This window comes from Pistacia vera, unplaced genomic scaffold (genome assembly GCF_008641045.1).
Source record: "Pistacia vera cultivar Batoury unplaced genomic scaffold, PisVer_v2 Contig123, whole genome shotgun sequence".
Classification (NCBI taxonomy): Eukaryota; Viridiplantae; Streptophyta; class Magnoliopsida; order Sapindales; family Anacardiaceae; genus Pistacia; species Pistacia vera.
This window is the reverse complement of record NW_022195282.1, coordinates 44016-66517: the sequence shown is the minus strand read 5'-3', so window position 1 is coordinate 66517 and position 22502 is coordinate 44016. Positions and strand designations below refer to the sequence as shown.

Below are 22502 nucleotides of genomic sequence, written 5' to 3'. Positions count from 1 at the left end.
AGAAGATCTTTGTGCTTACAAAATGCTACTACAGCATTTGATAACATAGAAAGAGATTGAAAAAATTCACCCAATGTTGAATGGTTACTTACAATTTTGACTAGCACCAGTTAGAGTTGATGAGAGAAAAAATGAATGCAGAAAGCTGATTTATTTTCTCTTAATATCAAAATCTTCAAACCATTGAACTCACCTCATATTGCTTACTCCATCATAACCTTGCCCTCATAAACTTGCCAAACTCAATCCATGCTTTACAAAAAAGGCATCAATTGCAATTTTCAAAGACTTTGTAAAAGTATTCTTAACATACACAACCCTAATAAAACATTCAATAACACAATCTATTTTGTCCACATAGCAAAAAACAATAGACATTTGTTCTTTCACTGCCACATCACGAGATTCATCAACCAATAAAGAGAACGGTTGTTTATCTCTCACAATTTTTGCAATAATTTTCTTGGTCGTCTAATAAGCACAAACACTAGTTAGATCCTTTTAGATTTTGGGGGCCGTCATTTGATGGTTTTTCAGAGTATTTTCCAGCACAACTTTCTTTATATCATCATTGTGATTGGATAGAAACTTATATAGTTATATAAAGTTACCTTGATTTTCATATTCAATTGACTTGTCATTACCACAAAATGCCAATCCTTGATGTAAAAGAAATCTAATGCAATCAATTGATGCATTCAAGCGAATGCGATAGTCCAATTTGGCCTTTTTCGACATGCAAGCAAGATTTACATCGATGCCTTTGGTTCATCAAATCAACACACTTGGCATGAAATTGGTTATGAGTACTAGAATGATCTCCAACATGTTTTTTCACTTTTGCTTTATCTTTCCAATTACTAAATCCCTTACTAAAAAAAACTTCACCACCTGCTTGGTCACCATAATCAACTTTGAAAAGATAACAATTCAAACAAAAGATGCAATCTTTTGTCACACTATGTTCCATCCAACTTAGACCTTCTTTGTACCACTTTGATGTAAACCTACGCTTTTTATCTCCGAAAAGAATGAAAGGAAAGTTATGATCTTTAGGTTGGCCAGGGCCGTTCAACAAATATGATCTTCAGTCTTCCTCATTTTACTTGTCAGTACAACAATTCTCGTATACAATGTATTTGTATTTGTGATATCTAAAGTCAATATATACAATGTATTTGTGATATCTAAAGTCAGTGTATACAATATATTTGTCAATGGATATCAAGTTGTCCTTTAACTATATAAGAAACTAGTTTTATAAATGTATTTGACTATTTGTGATATCTAAAGTCAAAAAATTGATAATAATGTTTTCAACCAATTACAAAATCAAACAAACACAAGACAAATTCATAGGATCCATGCCTTTTCCATGAAATTAGAATAAAAAACCTTCACAAAACAAGCATGATTCAACTATAAAATAAACTAAATTGAAATGAGTAATACACATACCTAAAATTGATAAAACAAAAAGTGGAACTAATTGTGGTCCCTTGAGCAGTGAAAGCTTCAACATTTTAGTCTTCAAAAGATTTAAGAGCGAACATGAAGAGAAAGAGAAAGAAAGACTAAGAGAGTAAATAAATTTTGGGATAAAAAGCAGGTGGAGCTGTGGAGAAAACTGGAGAGAGTTTTAAACTTTTAATATGATATGGGTCTGACATATATATTAATAGCAATTTTTTTGTGGGCTTAACCTATATGTATAATATCAATTTAAAAAAAAAAAATTGAGGGTAGGCTTGGCTGCTTGGGCCTACCCTCAGAGGGGCTGGGTCCGCCCTTGGTTGTAGAAGGAGATGGCTGCGCCTTGGTAAGAGGAGGTTGTAGTGGCTTGAGGTGGTTGTAGCTTGGCAAGAGGTGGCTGTAGTGACATGAGGTGGTTGCAACTTCTTTAGCAATGAAGAAACAAGTAACCTCCTTGAAGCTTTCTTATTAGTGAAGAAAATGCTTAGCAGCTTCTAGGAAGTTGTTGTGTAGGCTACCCATGACATCGCGCAAGATGCTCATGTCATCGAGCAAGCTACTCGTGACATTAAGCACAAAACAGAGTAGCCAAACAGATAAGAAAAACATCCTTGGCTGCTGTAGAATAGAAAAAAAAAAAAAAAAAAAAAAAAAAAAAAAAAAAACCCGTATCCTTTACTTGAGCAACAAAAGACTAACTAGACACAACATTATATAGTTGTGGCCCACACTAACTCGCAAAACCAGACTACAAAAACCAACAAGAGAAGGCAATTGTCAGTTGAAAAAGATTGCACCACCACTCCAGTTAGCAATCAGAAGGAAACACTAACTTCCATATCCTCTCACATTGTTCAACTGGAAAAATATAGTTGCTGGCTACTGTCGCATTATGAACCACCAAGTTTTGCAACTACCAGCAATTTGTACACTACCCAACCACATCAACAAAACAAGAGAAAACTTTAATAGACCCTAAAGAGTCTATACAGAAAGAGCCAAGAAAAAAAGTCACAAGGACCATACTAGAGTTAGTTGTACAAAAAAAAGATAGACCAAAAAATTGACAAAAGTAAGACAAAGATCAATTGTATAATCTCCATACCAAATTAGACCTTTAAGCACACCACTAGTACAGTCACCAATGGGGATGTAGCCAGAAATAAAATATAGGGGGGTCAAAGTTGGAAGAACAATAAAAAATTAAATTAATATAAGCATAAATTTGTATTTATAAAATTCTCATTAACTAATACATTTATAATTGTCCTCAACGGGATTTCATCTTTTGAAAGTATTGTATAATGACTTCATTATCAATACTATCAAATACATATTTTTCTATATACACAACTAAGCTATCATTCAACCATTGATTACTCATTCTATTTGCAAACGATTCTTCACAAAATTCATTTTTGAAAATGCTTTCTCTACACTAGCAGTGGCAACGGGTACAATCAATGCTAATTTCATCAACAAATAAACTAATGGAAACACTCTATCCTTCTTAGTTTCAACAATCATTTTTGCAAGATCTTCAATCCCTTTCAATCCCATAAATTTGACATTAGACTGCATATCCAAAATGTAAACATCAAGTTGAGAATCAAGTGCCACGAGTTATAAGTCAGAAAAATCATATGAATAAAGTTTGGCAAGGCGCGTCAATTTTTCTTTATCAAAAGCAACAAATGATTCATTTGGACAGAAATATGCCAAACAAATAAGCAATTCAGTGTTTACCTCATTGAAATGATTATTCAACTCTTGAAATTGCATATCTAAGACCTTATAAAATAATTCAATGCGATAATGATGCACGTTTGTGATACCTTGAGCCTTACGTTGTGATCGCCCTTGAATAAAAAACTTATCATCCATATTAGGAACATCAATGCCATGATTGGCACAAAAAGAGCAAACTTTGCTTAATAAAGTCTCCCATCCACTATTCCTTATCAATTGTAAAGCTTGCTTACATGCTTCAACTAAATTCATAGCATTCACAATATCTTGATCTTTTCTTTATAGCGCTTGAGAAAGTTCATTTGTAAAGCCAAGTATACCATTCATAAAAAATAGACTAAACATAAAGTCAAATGATTACATCAATTTCAATATGTTTTTTGCATGAAATCTTTGTTCAGAGTTTGACCCATCTTTTGTCACAATTTCAAGAACATCGATAATGGATGAAAACATTAAGATTATGCTCACTAACATACCATAATGCAAGCCCCAATGTGTATCATTGGCACATTGCAGATTAGTCTCTTGATTGAGTCCTTTTCCACTTGAAAGTTCACCACTAGAAAGAGATTCAATAACTTTACAAGCTTGCTTATCTTTAAGAATATCACAACGCTTTGACGAAGCATCGACAATATTAACCACAATCGCCACGATATTAAAAAGATCATTAACATGATCATGGTTCTTTGCTAAAGCCACAAGAGCCAACTAGTGTTGATGGGCAAAAATTGAATATAATAAGCACATCTATTCTCTTTCAAAACAAGTGTTTTCAAACCATTAAATTCTTCTTACATATTTCTAGCTTCATCATAACCTTGTCCTCGCAGTCTAGAAAAACTCAACCTATGCCTTGAAAAGAAATTATCAAGCGTTGCCTTCAGTGAGAAAGTTGTGGTATTGGTAATGTGTTTGACACCCAGAAAATGCTCCACAACAAGTTCATTCTTGTTAACATAACATAATATAATAGCCATTTGTTCTTTCCTAGAGATATCACGAGATTCATCAATCATTATAGCGAATAATGAATCTACTAAATCTCTAATGATAGCACTTACGGTTTCATTTGAAGCACTTACAATGTTTTTTTGAATCACAAATGATGTCAATTTGAGATTATCAGGAGCGTTCTTGAAAGCTAAAGCATTGTAGTCTTCATTATGATTAGCAACAATTCATAGAAGCTCGAGAAAATTCCCTTGGTTGCTTAAATCACATGATTCATTATTACCACGAAATGCAAGTTCTTACCTTAGAAGAAAATGGATACAGTCAACTATAGCATTTAAACGAGTTCGATACTCTGTTCGTGCTAGAGAAGAATGTTAATAAAAAAATGTCTGAATATGTTGGCCTTGATTCAATAATGATTCACACATTCTTCGAGCTTTGTTATGAGTACTATCAAAACCTCCAATGTGAATATTCAGTTTTTCTTTCTTTTTCCAATTTGAAAACCCTTGACCAACAAAGCAATCATCACCCCCTTTATCACCATCTAGCTTAAAAAGATAACAATAAAGACAAAACGCAACATCTTTCACTATGCTATATTCCAACCATTGTTCAAATTCACTAAACCAAGAAACAATAAATCGTCTTGAAAATCCACCAAAATACCTAGAAGAAAACTCATGGCCCTTAGGTTGACAAGGACCCCTTTCCAAATATATTTTTTGGATTTTTGATCTTGAATATTAGGATCATAATCTAAAATTGGGGGTCTTAAACCTGGATCCGTAGGAAGATCTCGCAAATCAACATCGACTCTTTTACTTGAATCACCAATGTTTTCCTCCTGTTCAAACGATGAGGTCATTGTTGATTTTCTTTTGAAATATCTCTCCATACTATTTCAAAACAACAATATATTATTATTTGATATAGAAAAATGCAACAACAAAATGGGCCAATATCGGTAAAACAATGTGGTCCCAAGAACCCATCTTCTCCATTTAAAAAAAAAAAAAAACACAAAATAGACCAATATGGGTAAAACAATGTGGTTCCAAGGCCAACTTCAAATGTATTTGAATCAAACACTTTTATATAACAAAGATAAAAAGGTAAAATAATGTGGTCCCAAGAACTCATCTTCTCCCAAAAAAAATAAAAAATAAAAATAGGCAATATGGGTAAAACAATGTAGTCCCAAGTTCTCCTCCAAAATAACTTTATAAACTATCTTCTTACTTCCTCTAACTTCAATATATCATTACAAATAAATATAAAATTGATGCAATTTGTGGTCTCAATGGCAATGACAATTTAATAAATTATAATCTATCATTTAACCTTGAACTTTCAAAATTAAAAGAATACAAATAGAAAATATATTACTTGAAAAATTGAAGAAAAAAGGGCTTGTTGGCTTGGTAGGGGGAGAAAACTACACTTGGTGGATAAAAGGAAAAATTTGGCTTTATAGGTTGTTGAAAAGAAAGAAGTCGTCTGGGGAAGAAGAAGGTGGGATTAGCACTTTAGTTTGAGTTTGATAGGCCCAAAAAAGAAAATAGCTTAATTTATTGGGTGTAGTGAATTTTTTGGGTATTTTAATTTAATATAAGGGCAATTTTGTAAAAACATAGCAAAAAAATTCAAATGTTAAGGAGGGTCAACTTCATATAAGGGCATTTTTTTATATACTTCATTCAAGAGAAACCTAGTAAATGCACAAACGAGAAGTAAACAGGAGATCAGTAAAAATGGGAAAACGCAAGCGCAACATTCCCAAATTGTAACTCCTTTTAGTTACTCGACTGAGACCAGAATTAGCTACCTTGTCTATTCCTGTTGACTTGCCCCAATCATTCACCCACACACAACCAACTCTAGGCGGAATCCAAGCAATTAAATAGGGAAGAATGTTACATCCCTTGATTAATCTACTCAAAGTACCATCCTTTGAACTAAATAAAAAGGTCAAATGGATCAGATTGTCATGAGTCAGCCAAAAAAAGAAAGTCTATCACCTGCAAAACCAACTACATAACTGTTGGATTTTGCAAACACATCATAATCGCTAGCATAATGCATCAAATTCACCTTTTAGTACCATCTGCCTTTCCTTTTTCTAAGAAACATCAGAGAATCAAGTATGTCTACGAACTCTAGCAGAAATACATTCGTTGGGAAGATTCCATCCCTTTACCACTCTACGAGTTCTAACTGTATCTTTAAACAGCAAGCTACTCAATCTAAGTCTAACAACCTCAATAACTTGTCACTTCACACAAGCAAGACTCCTGACTTTTCCTTGAAACAAGCATAAATTCCTCTCCTGTTACACTATGAACACAGATGCCCCAAGATGGAGATGACCTATCACAGCTCTTATGTTTTTTCCTTTGAAGTTGTTAGCAGACCAAGCAACAATATTATCCCAACCAACCATATTAGTGTAGAAATTCCCTTTGGCTTAGGCAGTTCTCCAAATGGACTAGGAAAAAGAGCAATAAAAAAAAAAAAAAAAAAAAGATGGTCATGACTATCCATGACATTGCCACACAACACACATGTGAGATCCTCGGGTCTTCTCCAAGCCTGCATCATATCTTGAGTTATAAGTTTCCTCTTGATAGCAAGCCATAAAATAAAGGAGTGTTTAGGAATACAAGTGTTATTCCATGCAATAGGACACCATGTCACCACATTATTCCTAAGAGACAAATCTCACCATGTCTGACTCGAGGAAAATTTGGCTCTTCTCCAATCGGTAGTCCTCCAAAACTTTCATCTGCCCTTAAATCCCTAGCAATAATAGGAATTTGACCCACTATGTGGGGAAATCTTTCCTTAATAATATTAGGCCATCCCCACTAACCGTTTTCCAACAGATCACTCACATTGGCTTGATATCCCAGACCCGAATCATAGAAAAGTCTTTAAGAAATAATGAGGTCAAGCAGACCTAACGGGTGCCATGTTTCATACCAAAGGGAAGGAAACTGAACATCCACTAGATTGACCCCAAAATGTCTTGACAATAAAATTCTGATCGAAAGAAGTTTACACCAACACCAACTAGTTTCTCCATGAGTTTAATACTTCAAAAGTTGTGCCCTTGAAGTCTATAGGTGTGAATCCATTTTACCCATAAAGACACTTTCCAAGTCACCACATTCTGAACATGATAGGCCATTAAAGAAATATTCCACATGGTCAAGGGTTGAATACCCAATCGTCCCTCAGATTTTCTAGAGCATAGGTCCTTCCAAGCCACTTTCGCTTTGCCTTTCCCCAAATCACAACCAATCTATAAAAAGGCTCTCAAGATCTTCTTTATAGCTTTAGTAACAAAAGTAGCTAGGAAGTATAAAAACCAAGGCCCAATAAACATGCATGGATAACAAGATAGAAATAACCAGGTGTAACCTACCAACACAAGACATGTACTTGTTCTTCCATAAAGACACCATTTTCTCCACCTTTTTAATAAGAGAGATACAATCCTTATGATAAAGGCGAGTAGTAACCAAAGGCGCCCCCAAATATTTAACAGGCAACTGACCAATCTCAAATCCCATAAAAGGTATTGTTCTACTGATCAATGTTGTAAAGGAATGTGGAGCTTTTAGACATGTTAGGGTGTATCTCGACATGGCCAAAAACTCATTCAAAGAATCCCTAAGAACCTTTACTGAGTAGGGGTCCCCATGAAAAAAAAAGAATAAATCGTTCGCAAAACATAAGTGAGTGATTTCCTGAGTAGCACATCTAAAGTGAAACTGGAAGCCATCACTCTTATGAACTTATCTACAAATAATCAAGGAAAAACCTACATCATCAATGTAAATAAATAACGGGATAAAGTGTCACCCTGCCTCAAACTTAGGGATGGGCATGGGCAGGGGCAGGGCCAGCGACCCTTGTCTCTAGCCCTAGCCTGAAAGCCTAAGGGGATTCCCTGGTCTTGACTCGTAGCCTAAATGGGGAATTTGGAGAATTGGGCCCGATCCCCAAATGGGGAATTCAGGGAATCCCCGAATTCCCCGTTTGGGGGTTTTGCCTCCTTGATCCTGCCTTATTACCATTTTCTCCAAATTAATGTATATCATCCAAAAAGAAATTAAATCTATAATGTACATATTAAACACAAAGACCATCATACTAAATTTATAATATATTACAATGCATGACAAATTTATAATCAAAAATTCAAAACATAAGGAGCCAAACTGCCAAAAAGACCCCACAATCCACATCAGTGGATTCAATACATCACACTATCAAGTTCAACATTCAAGAGTAACACCTAGACGGCTAGACCACAGCAGACAACACCTAACATTTCATTTCCATGTGCAGCCAACAAACAACCTGTAGACAAATTTTAAATTATTACATACCTAAAAAAAATCTAAACCATATTAAATTGCATACAAATAAAATATGGAGAAATAAATCTGTCACATAAGAAATCCAGAACTTTTCACCAAAAGCATCCATATTATCATAATTATAACACTTCGATTTCCTCCTAAACAAGCAAAAAATATAAATTAGATGATATTTAAGTAACATGCACACAAATTTTAACTATCATACAAATGACTAAAGAAGAGGAAAGAAAAAGAATACATTACAAAATACAAATCTATAATACCTGATCGTTTGCATCATTGTCATCATAAATTGATGAACCATATCCTAGCCCTGGGCCTAACATAACAGTAAAAATAAACATTAACAACTAACATATGTTAATAGGTTTTCTAATTTTTAATGTAGAAAAAACAAAAATTTCTTTTTCATTACATTTGATGTCAACCCATTTCCAATTCCGTAAACACATCAACACATCTATTGTATTAGAATGAAGCTTGTTGCGATGTGGACTCCCTATGTTGCCAACAATGCTAAATGTAGACTCAAAAACAATTGTGGACACGGGAAAAGCTAGGATATCTCGAGCAATCCTTTGTCGGATAGGATATTTGACCCCAAATGACCTCCACCAAGTCAATAAATCAAAGTTTGGAGTTCTAAGAATAATTTTCTCCTCTAAGTAAGAATCCAACTTAGACTTTTCTTGGCCAATACTAGATTCTTCCTAGCCAAACTAGCCATTCCCCCATCCTTTCAAACTCAGACTGAGAAGAGGTACCAAGGGATGCAGTGAAACTATAAGATTGATGTGTTTGGTAGCTTTGGTGGTTACTCTCATACTGAACATACAAATCATTACATAATCTTCAGATCCTCATAATCTCATCTACACCATCATATCCATAGAGCAAAGGAAAAAAGAAATCTAACAACTTCATTTTAAACCTAGGGTATAAAACCATTGCAATCCCCATGACACCATGAATCACACTCCAATATTGTTTTAACTTTTCATCCATCTAAGTCACCATCTTCCTTACCAAATCATCCTCATCTATTAGCATTTTAGTCACATGAAGTCTAACTTCACAAATCTTGGGAAAATAAGAATTGGCAGTGGGATATTTCGTTGCAGAGAATATGAGTGTGGTATCATAAAATATTTCAAGCTTCTCACTGATATTTTCTGTAAACTCCCATTCTTCATCACTTGGTAAACATCTAAAATTTGAATTTTGACAGTTTAAATGCCTAAATACCCCTTTATAAATGAAAGCTGTTTGAAGCATCAAATACATTGAATTCCAATGTGTCTTACAATCAAGACCTAACTTCTTTGTGCTTAGAATGCCTGCATGACATGCCATTTCTACAAATTTTTGCTCCCTTTTAGGCGATGCCATCCAATAGGAAATAGTTTTACTGATTTTGAATATTGCTACTCCAATAACCGATAAGCCATCTTGAACAGCTAAATTGAGAATATGCACGCAACAATGCATATGAAAAAATTTGCCATGTAACAAAAGGGTGGAACGTTGAAGCTCTTCTAAGATATACTGGACAGCTTCAAATCTATACTCCACTCATAAAAATAGTCCATTAACACTGCAGAAAGCACATCTCTAGTATGTGGGCAACGCACATGTACAAACCTACAATATAAATTGTAGATAATTAATATTTTAATTTATCTTAAAATTTTACAAAGAAATAAGAATAATGAAACATAAAAATTAAAAAACACAATACCGTAAAAGTCGATTATGTAAGACCCAATTATCATCGATAAAGTGCATTGTGATGGTCATATATCCTTTGTTTTGGTTGTTGGCAATCCACAAATCAGTAGTGATGGCAACTCCACTCCGATTCTTGTTTAACATTTTCGTGGACTTCATACATCTTCATAATGTCCATCTTAATAGTTCTCCTAGAGACAATATTAAATGAGGGTAAAATAGTGTTGTAGAATTTTCTAAACCCCATATCGTCAACCATGCTCAATGGATACTCATGAAAAATAATCATATTTGCAAGATCATCTCTCCCCGCTTGTTGATCTAAATGGTAATTGCTTAATGTCTTTTTGGAGTTTTGTTTTTGCATCCCCGTAAGCATCATTTCTGATACATCTTGATTCTTTCACCTTGCACAAATTTTATGATGATCATTCAAATGCCTTATTCCATTTTTAAAACCATCGATGAGCTACCAATGATAGTAGTTACACTTCGCCTTTTCCTTCCCATCAACTAAGAATTTTTTGAAATGTTGCCATACAACTAAACTAGGCCTTCTAGTTCTAGTAAAACAAGTTTCCTATTTGGGAAATAGGGGAGGGGTTGAACCAGGGGTATTGTGATTGCTATGCTAGTTCCCTAAATTGGAGATTGTTCTTGGTCATTTCCATCGGATTCGAGTGGAATATTCATGTGGGAACTCGCAATAGATAATTTTTTGGATGTCTCAGAAGATCAGTTAATATCCTCTTCTAAATCCCCTCTTTTGGTTGATGTTGACATGGTGTAATGTAACTTATTAATAACCTACAGATAACACCCACAAAAGAATAAAGATGTTAAAAAATAATGGCAAAAAAACCCCTACAGTAGTTTAGACATTTGTTAAAAAAAATTGCAAAAGAACTCAACTCGTAATAGATGTAAACTGCAGGTTCCATTTGCCAACTACACTATAGTTTGCAAATACAAATAGCAGATGGAACCTGCTGTAGTTTGCCTTTTCAAAGTGCAGATGTAGTTTGCATGGGTGAATTGTAGTGCGGTTTGCTTGGCAAACTACACAACAGGTGCAAACATAAACTTCACTGTAGTTTGCACAAGCAAACTGCACAACATGTGCAAACATAAACTTCAACCAAACTGCACTGCAGGTGCAAACATAAACTGCAAGCAAACTACACTGCAGGTGCAAACATAAACTTCACTGCAGTTTGCTTGTGCAAACTGCACAATAGATGCAAACATAAACTACACTACAGTTTGCTTGCTTGGCAAACTGTAGTGCAGTTTGCTTGGTGCAAACATAAACTACACTGTAGTTTGCACAAGCAAACTGCATAGCAAGTGCAAACATAACTCATACAAAAACTTGGATCGGATCACAACTCAATCAATCCAAACCCTTAAACCCCACATAAAATCTTCAATCACACGAACCAATCTAAACCCTCAAACCCCACATAAAATCTTCAAGCATAACTCAATCGATCAATCTAAACAACAAATACGAAAACAAGCTTCGATGATAACTCAATTAATGTAAACCCTTAGACCCCACATAAAATCTTCAATCATACGAACCAAAATTGATGAAAACCCGAAACTTTAAAAGAAAACAAACCTCTTTTTCTTGAATCTTTACACAAGGGGCATGAAGAAAGACCTTGTTTGTGCAAGTTTTACAAAGTTGATTAATAAAAGAACCATAAAAATTGTAATATACTGTATAGCTAGTAATTCTTTGAGAAATATAAGGTAAAATCCACTAAATAACTTTTATAAACATATATACATAATGTAAAATTCGAAAATTCTAACTTTAATTCATATAAATATATACCCAAAATACTGATATACTTTAGTAAGCACAAGATAATCTTGAACAGTGCCGCCAAACTCCTCCGCTTCTTGACGTCCCACCCAGTCATAAGTCATCTAGTACTTGCAAAACAATAAAATAACGGAGTGAGCACTAATTGCTCAGTAAGTAAACCAAACTGCACTACTGTGTTTCCTCCGTTACTCATGTTCGGATTTTCCTTTTCTCACTTTATTCTTTGATAATATTCTTCATTCTTTTATGATATTCTGCATTCTTTTCTGATACTCTGATTTGCTACTTACTAATGTGCAAAGACAATGAATAAAACTATACATCGTTGAGCACATAAGAAATATTAAATCATGTAAGTAGCATAATACATATACAAAATAATAAACTTTCTTGAGAAAATAACTTTCTTTTCTTTTCTGTTTTTGTTTCTCTTATGCTGTATCTCTTTTTTGCTTTTTTGCTTTTCTGTCTCTTATGTTGTATCTCTTTTTTGCTTTTCTGTTTTCTGTCTCTTATGCTGTATCTCTTCCTTTTCTTCTCTGTTTTTTGTCTCTTATGTTGTATCTCTTTCTTTTCTTCTCTGTTTCTCTTTCTCTTTCTTTTCTTTTATTATATTTGGGTTTGCCGATCGGACTAGGTTGATGCATGGATTTGGAACCCTGGCCATGTGAGTGGATACATTCCTTATCTACATGCACTACTCACGGACTATACAAGTACTATATCTCTCTACTATGGCCGCTCACTCGTGGCGGCGTGCATGTAGGTATGCTCTGCTGGGTACACTCTTCATCCACATACACTACCCACAGACTGTACAAATACTGTATTACTCTGCTGATGCCGCTCGCTCGTGGCGGCGTGTGTGTGGGCATCTCTATCACTCACGGGTTCCCCATCGCAAAAACCTTATATCATACATGCTATAGAAAGAGAATAGAAAGAGATACTATACACATTTCAACATGAATTTCCAAGCTATGGAAATTCTACACTTGCATTCGTTAAAAACATACACTTCCCATATATGAACATATCATTTCATCATGACCATTTCGTGGATGCATAACAAATTCATAAAGCATATTATGCTTAGGCTTGTTTATACATACACAAGCTCATACATAGGTAATATATAACATATTACACATAGCCTCCATGGTCATTCATTACATCAAATATATATGTTCATACAATTAGTAAATAATCACAAAGACCACTAATTTAAACATGCTTCATAACCCTTTAAGCATCATTTTCATACTTGGAATCAATTATAGATTATTAGATTAAAAATAAACTAATAAATTGGAAGCACTTTTGAGGTAGTCACTTTGCATAGGTCATATTCAAGAAGGCATATCTCAAGTTATACACATTGGATTGCTATGATCTTAGTCTCATTTTAAAGCTTGGAGACAGGGCTACAATTTTTATGTTTAGGACTCAACCCAGTTTGATAGGTAAGATACCCAAAAATCACTTAGAATGTCACATATTTGATAGGGCAACCTTGGTAACATGCCTACTTTAAGGTTTTTCCATACCTATTTACCTCCACTTACTCCCTAACCTTTCCCAACCATTCTCCCTTGTGAAAACATGTTAAAAGATCAATAATAGACAATCAAACTTCAATTCTTTCCTTTCTCTAACCCTTTCTTCATAAGGGTTTAGTCAACTCATGCATGCAATTTCTCTTTGGATTTTCATCAAACACTTCATATGCACATGCAACTACCATGTTTGCTACACTTCCACAACTCTCTAATTCAACCAAATTGTGAGCCAAAAACTCACTAAATTTAGTATCAAACCTAGCCGAATTTCTTACTTCTCTATACTCCAAAACTTTCAACACAAAATCTTCCACAACTTTACCAAATCATCACATAACCATACACTACTTCTCATGGCTAGAATTTATACATCATTAAACATAAAAAACAACCAATAATTCTCTCATATCATCACATACAAACATGCAATAATTCATTCAACAAAAGTCTTGCTCAAATTAAGGTTCAAATTAGGTTTACTTACCTTGAATATGTGAGATCACTTCCCTTTTGCTCAAAATCTCTTCCTCTTGGACCTATATCATATAAAAACCATAAAAATTTAAAACTTTAAAGTTTAATCACACTCCTTTTCCTAGAATCTTACCTTAGGATTGTAATAACTGCTGTATACTAATAAAATACATGTACAATAATAAAAGTAAATGGGCCCAAAAATTTTCTTGTACTATGTATATACATTCTTTGTACAAAAAAGTATCATTTACAAAATGCCATTCAAAACAGGGGACAGTGTGACTATTGCTCCTCGCTTGCCGACGCCCAACCGACTGCAACATCACCTTGATCCTGCAACCACAAAGGAAAAATAACAGGGTGAGCACAAAATAATGCTCAGTAAGTAAGTCCTCTACTTGTCTATCCCCGTAACTATTTCTCTTAATTCTTTCCTTACACTATTTCTGTTTCTATTTCTCTTTCACACAGCTTTCTTTTTATTAACCTCTACTATATGTCATGGCTTCATCTTGTCGGAGGCACAGCTGGGTGGAGTTCACACAGCACCAACCCACTCTTCGTGACTTTCAGGTGGAGATCACAAAGCATCAACCCATTTCTCATAACTATCTGGTCCAGCTTTTCTTCAATAAGATCAAAGTGGAAGATACATCTTCTATGATGTTAAGGAAATTCTACAGCAGAAAGAACTACTACTTCATGGAACTTCCTAGTAAACACATAAAGATGCATAGGAAACATGCTGGCAAAAACAGTTGGGTTTTCAAAATGATGACATTTATAAAAAGTCCTTGGTGCGATTATGAAATAAATTTAGCCATTGTTCTTCTGAAAACTACCTATAGTATGAATTTATAGCGTTCAATAGTTTCCCTTGATAATGGTTATCACCCTAATCCAAAGATAAATTGACAGGAGAAACAAAATCTTAATAAATACCATAATTCACCAATCTCAATCATTGAATTATTAGGCATAATCGTCTCCCTCAAGGAACAAACAAAAATTGAAATTTCAGTACCTATTCGTGAGCATCCGCATATGCAATGAAACATCCGGATCCACCCCATTATTGAGAACCCAATTGACAGCTTCCTTAACATCTTCTGACGGGGATATCAGTGCCCTCATTAGCTCACCAAAGACATTAGGTCGGGCTTGGAGAGAATCTATACGTCCAAATAAATCAGAAGCTGCCATCCTCATTTCAGGGTGTACATTCTTCAAGAAGAACTGAGCTGCCACAGCATCTGTTGTGCCTTGAAACCTGCATCCTGAAGTTAGTCATGAAGCAAGGACACCTGAGACAAGCAACAAGTTGGTATCAAAGTTGTTCTCACTTTACCATATAATAGGCTGCTCCCATTTCCTCCAGTTGCTACAGAGGACATTTGTTTGTGCTGGCTTCTCAAAATCATCTATCCTCATAACCAGATGTCTTCCAAACTTCTTCACACAACCATTATGTCTCCAGAGATGCTTGACTTCTTCCAAGGTAAAGGAAACATTGGAATAAGAAATATAATCGCCAAAAGGATATTTACCCCTGAATTAGATAAAATGAAAAAAGAATCAGCTAGAGAAAAGAATCACATAATATAACTACAATTCCATACTCTATAGACTTTCTTTCACATAACATGTCGGGCCTAGGCACTAAAAGCTATTCTTATTGTTATAAGCCTGGATAGAGCTTTAGAAAAGCATTTAAATGGAGTGCTCGAAGCATTTAAATGAAGTGCTCTCTTAGGCTTTCTAGTGTTGCTTCCAGCCAAAACATTCCATCACAGCAAAGCATCTAAAAAAGTCAAGAAGTTTACATAAATTTTTTGGTGCCTATATCACACCACTACCATGAAATGACATAACTTTTGAAACAAAACACAAACATGCAGCATACAACAGAAGTCACTATTATCAAAGACGAAAATATTTAAAATGATAATAGAAAGGCTTGAGAAAGAACCAATATGCCTGGTTTGCCCAATTATTAGTGACCGGTTCAACATCACACTCAGCGCTGCACCTGTTAAGATCTTGTACATTTCGTTTCCAAAGCCTGCTTCTGATGACTTCCCCATCACAAACCCATGTCTGCAGAACTGCTCTGGTGGAAGACTACGGACTCTCGAAGCCCCTGTAATAGGTCCAACATGTGAGCTTCTCACAACTGTTTTTCCAAGCAATAGCTTGTCCATTCATATTACAACGTTTGACGAGACCTTGTATACACCTTAATAAAACGCTAAACATGTTCACAAACCAATTAATCAAATTTCACCATAAAATTAGATATTTTATGAGGTATAAAAAAAGTGGGTTGTTGTTAATTTCCAATACTAAAAGGTACTCAGTAGAAGTGCTTTAATGTTAAACCATAAAAACTTCCTTTCATACTGTCACACTACAAATTTAACTTTAGACAAAAATGTCAAATACAATAATTGCTTTTACATGTTTTAGATGCAGTAAAATTGCATATTAAAAACAACTACAAGATTAATCATACGACAGAGGTGATGAAGGGAAATCTCATACAAGATTATTTACTTATTATAATAATTTGGCAACTAAGCTTTTGTTACAATATAGTGGATTTAACATTACCGAAATGATGTTTTTATTAACCGAAATGTCACATGAAACATCACACACTCTTCGTGTTACAAGTCATGTTCTATTACAAGTTCAATCTTCAATGTTACAAGTGTGATACGGAAAAATCTTCTATAGCTTGCATCTTCTTAGCATGATCCTTAATTTACAATCAGTTTCACGTAAATTGCCCTCATATTCACCACATAAGAAGCTGTAATTTTTACTTTCAAAGTCTTTAAGCATAAAAAATTCAGAAGCAAGTAAATCTCAACTAAATCATATTCTAGCTCATGTAAACAAAAATCAATAATAATACAAAATTAACAACAAAAAAAGAAAAAGTAGGAGCAGCTAGTAGGAAGTACCATTTAAAAGGAAGTGATTTTGAATGAGTTTTCTAACTCTAAGACTTTCTTCCCAAACATGGCCCTTAAAAACCTCGCCCATTTCTTCCACCGTGACACACCGCTTCAAACTTGAACTCGAATTCGAGCTCCCAACTGTAATATTCTCGGTCTTTGTTTCTGGAAAAACGGGAGTAGAAACGACGTCGGCTGGGTTTTGAAGAAACTTATCAACATTAGGAGTGGGAGGAGCAATCGATGTGAGTGCAAACATCATAATCAAAAGCATCAACAAGCCAACGCCAGTGCTAAAAATTGCAAAAGCGGCGATGATTAGTCTTGCCGACAATCGTCTCCGCCTTGATCCACCGTGCCTCATAATTTGAAAGTTGCAAGTAATGTTTAGTGTGCAAGTGGTTCAGTGAAAGTATATTGTAACGCTGTAGCTGTATAGTGATGATTAGATCCGGAAGGACTATATTATTATTTTATAAGTAAAATAGATTTGTCCGCTTTCAAACTTGTTTAGTGCTCTTGCCTTTACGTTATAATCTTACATAATTTGAACTTCATGTTCAACAATCTACCGTTTGAAGATAGGGTCCTCCATATTGAATATTTTGATAAAATCATTAAGTACATAATATACCATAACAATCTTTCCTTGTTTGTCCAACAGGTAATTGTTCATTTCATTTAGAATACGGAACCGTCTTTTAAAAACACCAAAAGTTCTCTTGACAACATTGCGGAGTGAAGCATGTTTGTAGTTAAACAACTCTTGTCGCCCCCTTCGGTTACCGCGGTGATCAGAAATATGGTAAGCCATTCGCCTGTGAGGGGCGAGGAACCCCTCTCTATTTGGATAACCCGCGTCAACCAAATAGTATTTCCCTGTAATAAAATCAGACATGTTGTGTTATTAATGTTGATAGTCATATTAACCGACTATCAACATTAATAACACAATGAACTTAACTATCCACTAATAGAAAACATAATGAAGTACCTCAAAGAAAGGGTAATATTTTCGGTTGGTTGATATTTCCCATGAAACATCACTGAAGTCAGGTGGTCTGATAAACTCTATCTTCAACTCACATATCGCCTCGCAAACTGCGCCAACAAATCTAGAGATTGTCTCAGCCGAATGTTGAAAATCCTCCATCATCGTTCTGATTGACTCGTTTTTACCAACGATTGTTAGAAATATCATAACTTGTTCTTCCAAACTCGTCCTCCTGGTTGGTCGCAATTTGCCTTGTTGTGCCAAAGTGTAACATAAGTATGTAAAACAATATTTGTCTATGCGACACTTGTCAAAGATCCTGTCAGCATGATCATTGAGTACTTCCAACATGTACTCATGACCAGTTAATATGGATTTATGTCGTAGTTGAAGCCCAGTTGTTTCTAACGCGGCAACCCCGCAGAGTGCAATGGTTATATCTATCAGTATTTCTTCTTCCTCATCTTTAGAACGTCGTCTTCTTCCTGTACGGCTAGATGACGCCATTTAAACCTGCACATTTGCAAAAACAGTGATCAATAATTAACAGTTATTGTACTACTTAGCAAAATATAACAGTCAATATTTAATTCTAATGACAATCCAAAACTCATATGAAACATGTAATCTCACATAAAACAATAACACAATTAATAAGTTCATACAGTATCACACATTTGGGGACATTTTCAAATCAAGGTGTTGAATAGAAGTTTGGCTTGGCCATAAAAGGACAAGTGCCCACAGGCGCATACAAAAGTGTTGGCAAACACTTAGGACATACAGTGGCATCCACAAATTGCGAAAGTCATTATAAATCCAATTAGCCTTTTCTTCGGGCGGGAGTTTCACGAATACCTCCCGCCACCTTGGATTTTGATATAAGTACTTAACAACCGACATGTAAAACTCTGTGGGTACTTGCATGGCCGTCAAGATGTCAATACAATTGCTCATGGAAAATGGATCACATGGACCATTGGTGTCCCCCTCATCTCCACTGCGATTGCTAGCCCTCGATCACACACTCCGCCTCTCCTCAAGCACGTTTGTCAATCTACCAATGACATCCACAAGTGCTTGTCCAGAGTCGCTTATATTCCTCCTATTTCTGCTCTTCCATGGCCAGATGTGTTTGCCCTTTTTTCCCTTATCATCCGATCTGGATCAGGTTCAAAGTCGCTATCATCAGTGTCAACCACGTCTTGATTGGAAGAAGTGAAGGTCTCCATCGATTGAGATGTAGATGTGTACGCATATCTCTCAATGGCAGTTTGCTTCTCAAATATGATTTCATAAAGCTCCTTGTGAGGAAGTCCTTTGTAGTAGAATTGTTGCACCTATGGATTTTGCTAGTAATGCAAAATAATAATATATTAATATTTGGCAGTCCCAAAAAAAAATTGCGTAAAAATACGGTGTCGTTGATTAATATTAGTTAAAAAAGTTGAAAATTTACCTAGACATATTCTTGTCAAACTTGTACGGGACACGTTGAACTTTGTGACTCATGATCCCACTCGAAGCCCGTGTGTTGCAGCAATTTCCGCCATGCTTGATATACTTTTCGCAGGCGAAAGTATTTAGAGGTTAGTTGTGTGACGTTGAGTCTCCTCCCAGTCAATGATGATAAGTCATCCAATATGTCTTGGTAATTTGCTGTTTTTATTGAAGTACTGTGCAAAGTTTTCACCCGCTCAGACAACTGGATCAAAAATTTATGGGTCATCTCAGCAAACCAGTTCACAGTATCACTCATCTAAGGACAGTACGGTCAAAACGACAACCAAGATTGGGACACCATACCAATCACCAATCACATTACAAACACACATACGCACATTTAAACGTAATCAAGTAAACACATATAAACTGTTGCCTCATTCGATCCGACACTGCTTGAAGACATCAATGCAGGGGAAGATACAAGCAATGTCGACCAACAAGGTGTATGACGAACTCCAAGTTTAGAAAAACGTCGAAACTTTCACTTCTGCTACAAATAGTAATCAATCCTACGACATCGGGACAAATTATATTGACATCTATGCATATGAGCATAATTTGTTCTTACGATCAAAGAACGATGCCGAATCTGCAAAACAAATATATCAGTTAGTGAAATCCCCAAAAAATATTTCCAATAATCCAATAATTTTTTACTCCAAAATTCATCTATTACATATAGCATGTTACATACAGAACATATGAAGCTGCACAATATTTTGGTGCAAGTGTTAAACACTCTAAGCAACATAAAAATGCTCTAACCGTTAAACACCACAAACTAATCCACCAGATCCAAGTATCTCATGTGTAGAAATCACTTTAGACTCCACCAATTATAAAATGCCACACTACAGTCTAAAATAAAAGGAATAATGAAAGGAAAAACGACTACTAACACAATGCCAAAAATAAAATAAAATGAAACCCAATTGCGTCTTTGGGTGTCTTGAAAACCAACACGTCGTCTTCTTCCAAAATCGATTCCTTCCCTTCTCGGGTCTCTTTCCCTTTTTGAGCTATAAAACATCAACACAAGTTCAGAAATTCCATTAATCCACTATTCTATAATAGATTGACAAACCTGCAAAACAAATTACATCAAAAACACCTTGGGCTGATTCACGGAAGTCAGATCGGCGACGACGATTAACGATGATGGTATTCACGGAAGTCAGATTGACGACGATGGGCTGATTCACGGTATTCACGAAAGTCAAATCGACGACGATGGGCCTTGTTCGTGGTAGATCAACGATTGCGGAGGGTCTTCGTGGATGGTTCGTGACAATGGGCTTCGGATCGTGGCAGATCGGCGACGACGGTATTCAATGAAGTCAGATTGGCGACGATAGGGCTTCACAGTGCCAGATCGGCGACGACGGTGGATCTACGTGGATGGTTTGTGATGATGGGCTTCGGATCGTGGTAGATCGACGACGGTGGGTCTCCGTGGATGGTTTGTGATGATGGTGTTGTTTTGTGATGATGGTTTGTGACGGTCGGTTTGTGTTGTGATGATGGCGGCAGATGGTGATGGGTGGTGGCGGTGGGCTGGTAATGCGATGATGGTGGAAGATGGTGATAGGTGGTGGCGGTATGTTTCTGTTGTGATGATGGTGGAAGATTGACTGGGTGGTGCCGTGGGGTCGTTTTCTGATTCAGGTGGATGGTTGTTTGGACAATGTGCTTTGTTTTGTATTTGCAGGTGGAAGATTGTGTTGGAGAACAATTTGTTGGAAGGGTAGGAAGATGGCTTGTGACGGTGGTGAAGTGGTGAAGCAGTGAACCAAAAGAGAAAGTGAAATAAAAGCAGACAGCACTGCAAACTCTGTCTTCAACGATCAAAAAATTGTCAGGATTCTATTTTCAGGATTGTATTGTCTGAATAATAAACCAAACATTACTCTTAAAATTGGGTTTAGGATAGGGTAGGAAATAACAAACCAAACACACCATTTAGTTTCTCAAGTATGTTTAGAGCTTCATGGCACAAGACTTTTTGTATTTCCGTACTATTATCCTTAGGATAATTTCCTTTCTCTTCTTGTCTAATTGCAACAATGGTTTCTCCTTTGGTTAAAGTATACACTATTTGTTACTTATTTGGATAATCAACGAAGACATTAATATCCATTCGATTAGTGTAGTAATTTTGTCGAATCTGATCACTCAATTCTATAGTGACTCTTTTATTCTCCTCATCCACTTCATTTGTAACTTACAATTCATTGACATTAGTGGTCCTAATTTTGCAGCCCTTAAAACCATTGACAATTGTCTGTGACTTCACATCAATTGACCATGCATCAACTGTATTTACAGTTCCATCAAGAACACTTATTTTTGCTGGTTCTAAGAAACGATCTTTTATCCGTTTCAAAAGTAGGCAATTGAAATGTTGTATTGAAATCCTAATATTACTAAAATATGAATTGAAATCCTAATATTGTACTACTAAAACATGAATTATAAAATAAGAAATCAAAACTATAATTTTTGTAACTACACCTCCATTAAGTTAAAACCTCTTTATAGTAATAAAATTAGTTAGTCCCAACATTATGACTATAGAGAGGTTTTACTGTATTACAAATTTATAATCAAAAGATTCAAAACATAAGAAGCCAAACTGCCAAAAAGACCTCACAATCCACATCAGTAGATTCAATACATCACACTATCAAGATTCAACATTCAAGAGTAACAACCAGATGGCCAGACCACAACAGACAATACCTAACATTCCATTTCCATGTGCAGCCCATAAACAACCTATAGACAAATTTTAAATTATTACATACCTAAAAAAAATCTAAACCATATTAAATTGCATACAATTAAAATATTGAGAAATAAACCTGTCAC

The 22502-nt window shown here is 35.4% G+C and overlaps 1 protein-coding gene across 1 annotated transcript; it reads right to left on the bottom strand.

Moving 5' to 3' along the window:
- Positions 1–15191: 15191 nt before the first annotated feature.
- LOC116116362 lies at positions 15192–17562 on the bottom strand. The gene is made up of 4 exons (XM_031402452.1): positions 17141–17562; positions 16152–16314; positions 15523–15723; positions 15192–15444 (listed from the first exon to the last, which is right to left on the bottom strand). The coding sequence occupies exons 1-4, from the start codon at positions 17496–17498 to the stop codon at positions 15192–15194; spliced, it is 975 nt and encodes a 324-aa protein (XP_031258312.1). The 5' UTR covers positions 17499–17562.
- Positions 17563–22502: the final 4940 nt, after the last annotated feature.

Bases quoted from the DNA above. Each gene is read 5' to 3' on its own strand.
- LOC116116362 (XM_031402452.1), bottom strand. From the start codon at position 17,498: ATGAGGCACGGTGGATCAAGGCGGAGACGATTGTCGGCAAGACTAATC. The intron at 16,315-17,140 runs GTACTTCCTACT...GACCTATTACAG, and splicing joins AAATCACTTCCTTTTAAATG to GGGCTTCGAGAGTCCGTAGT. The intron at 15,724-16,151 runs GCATATTGGTTC...TATCTAATTCAG, and splicing joins CTAATAATTGGGCAAACCAG to GGGTAAATATCCTTTTGGCG.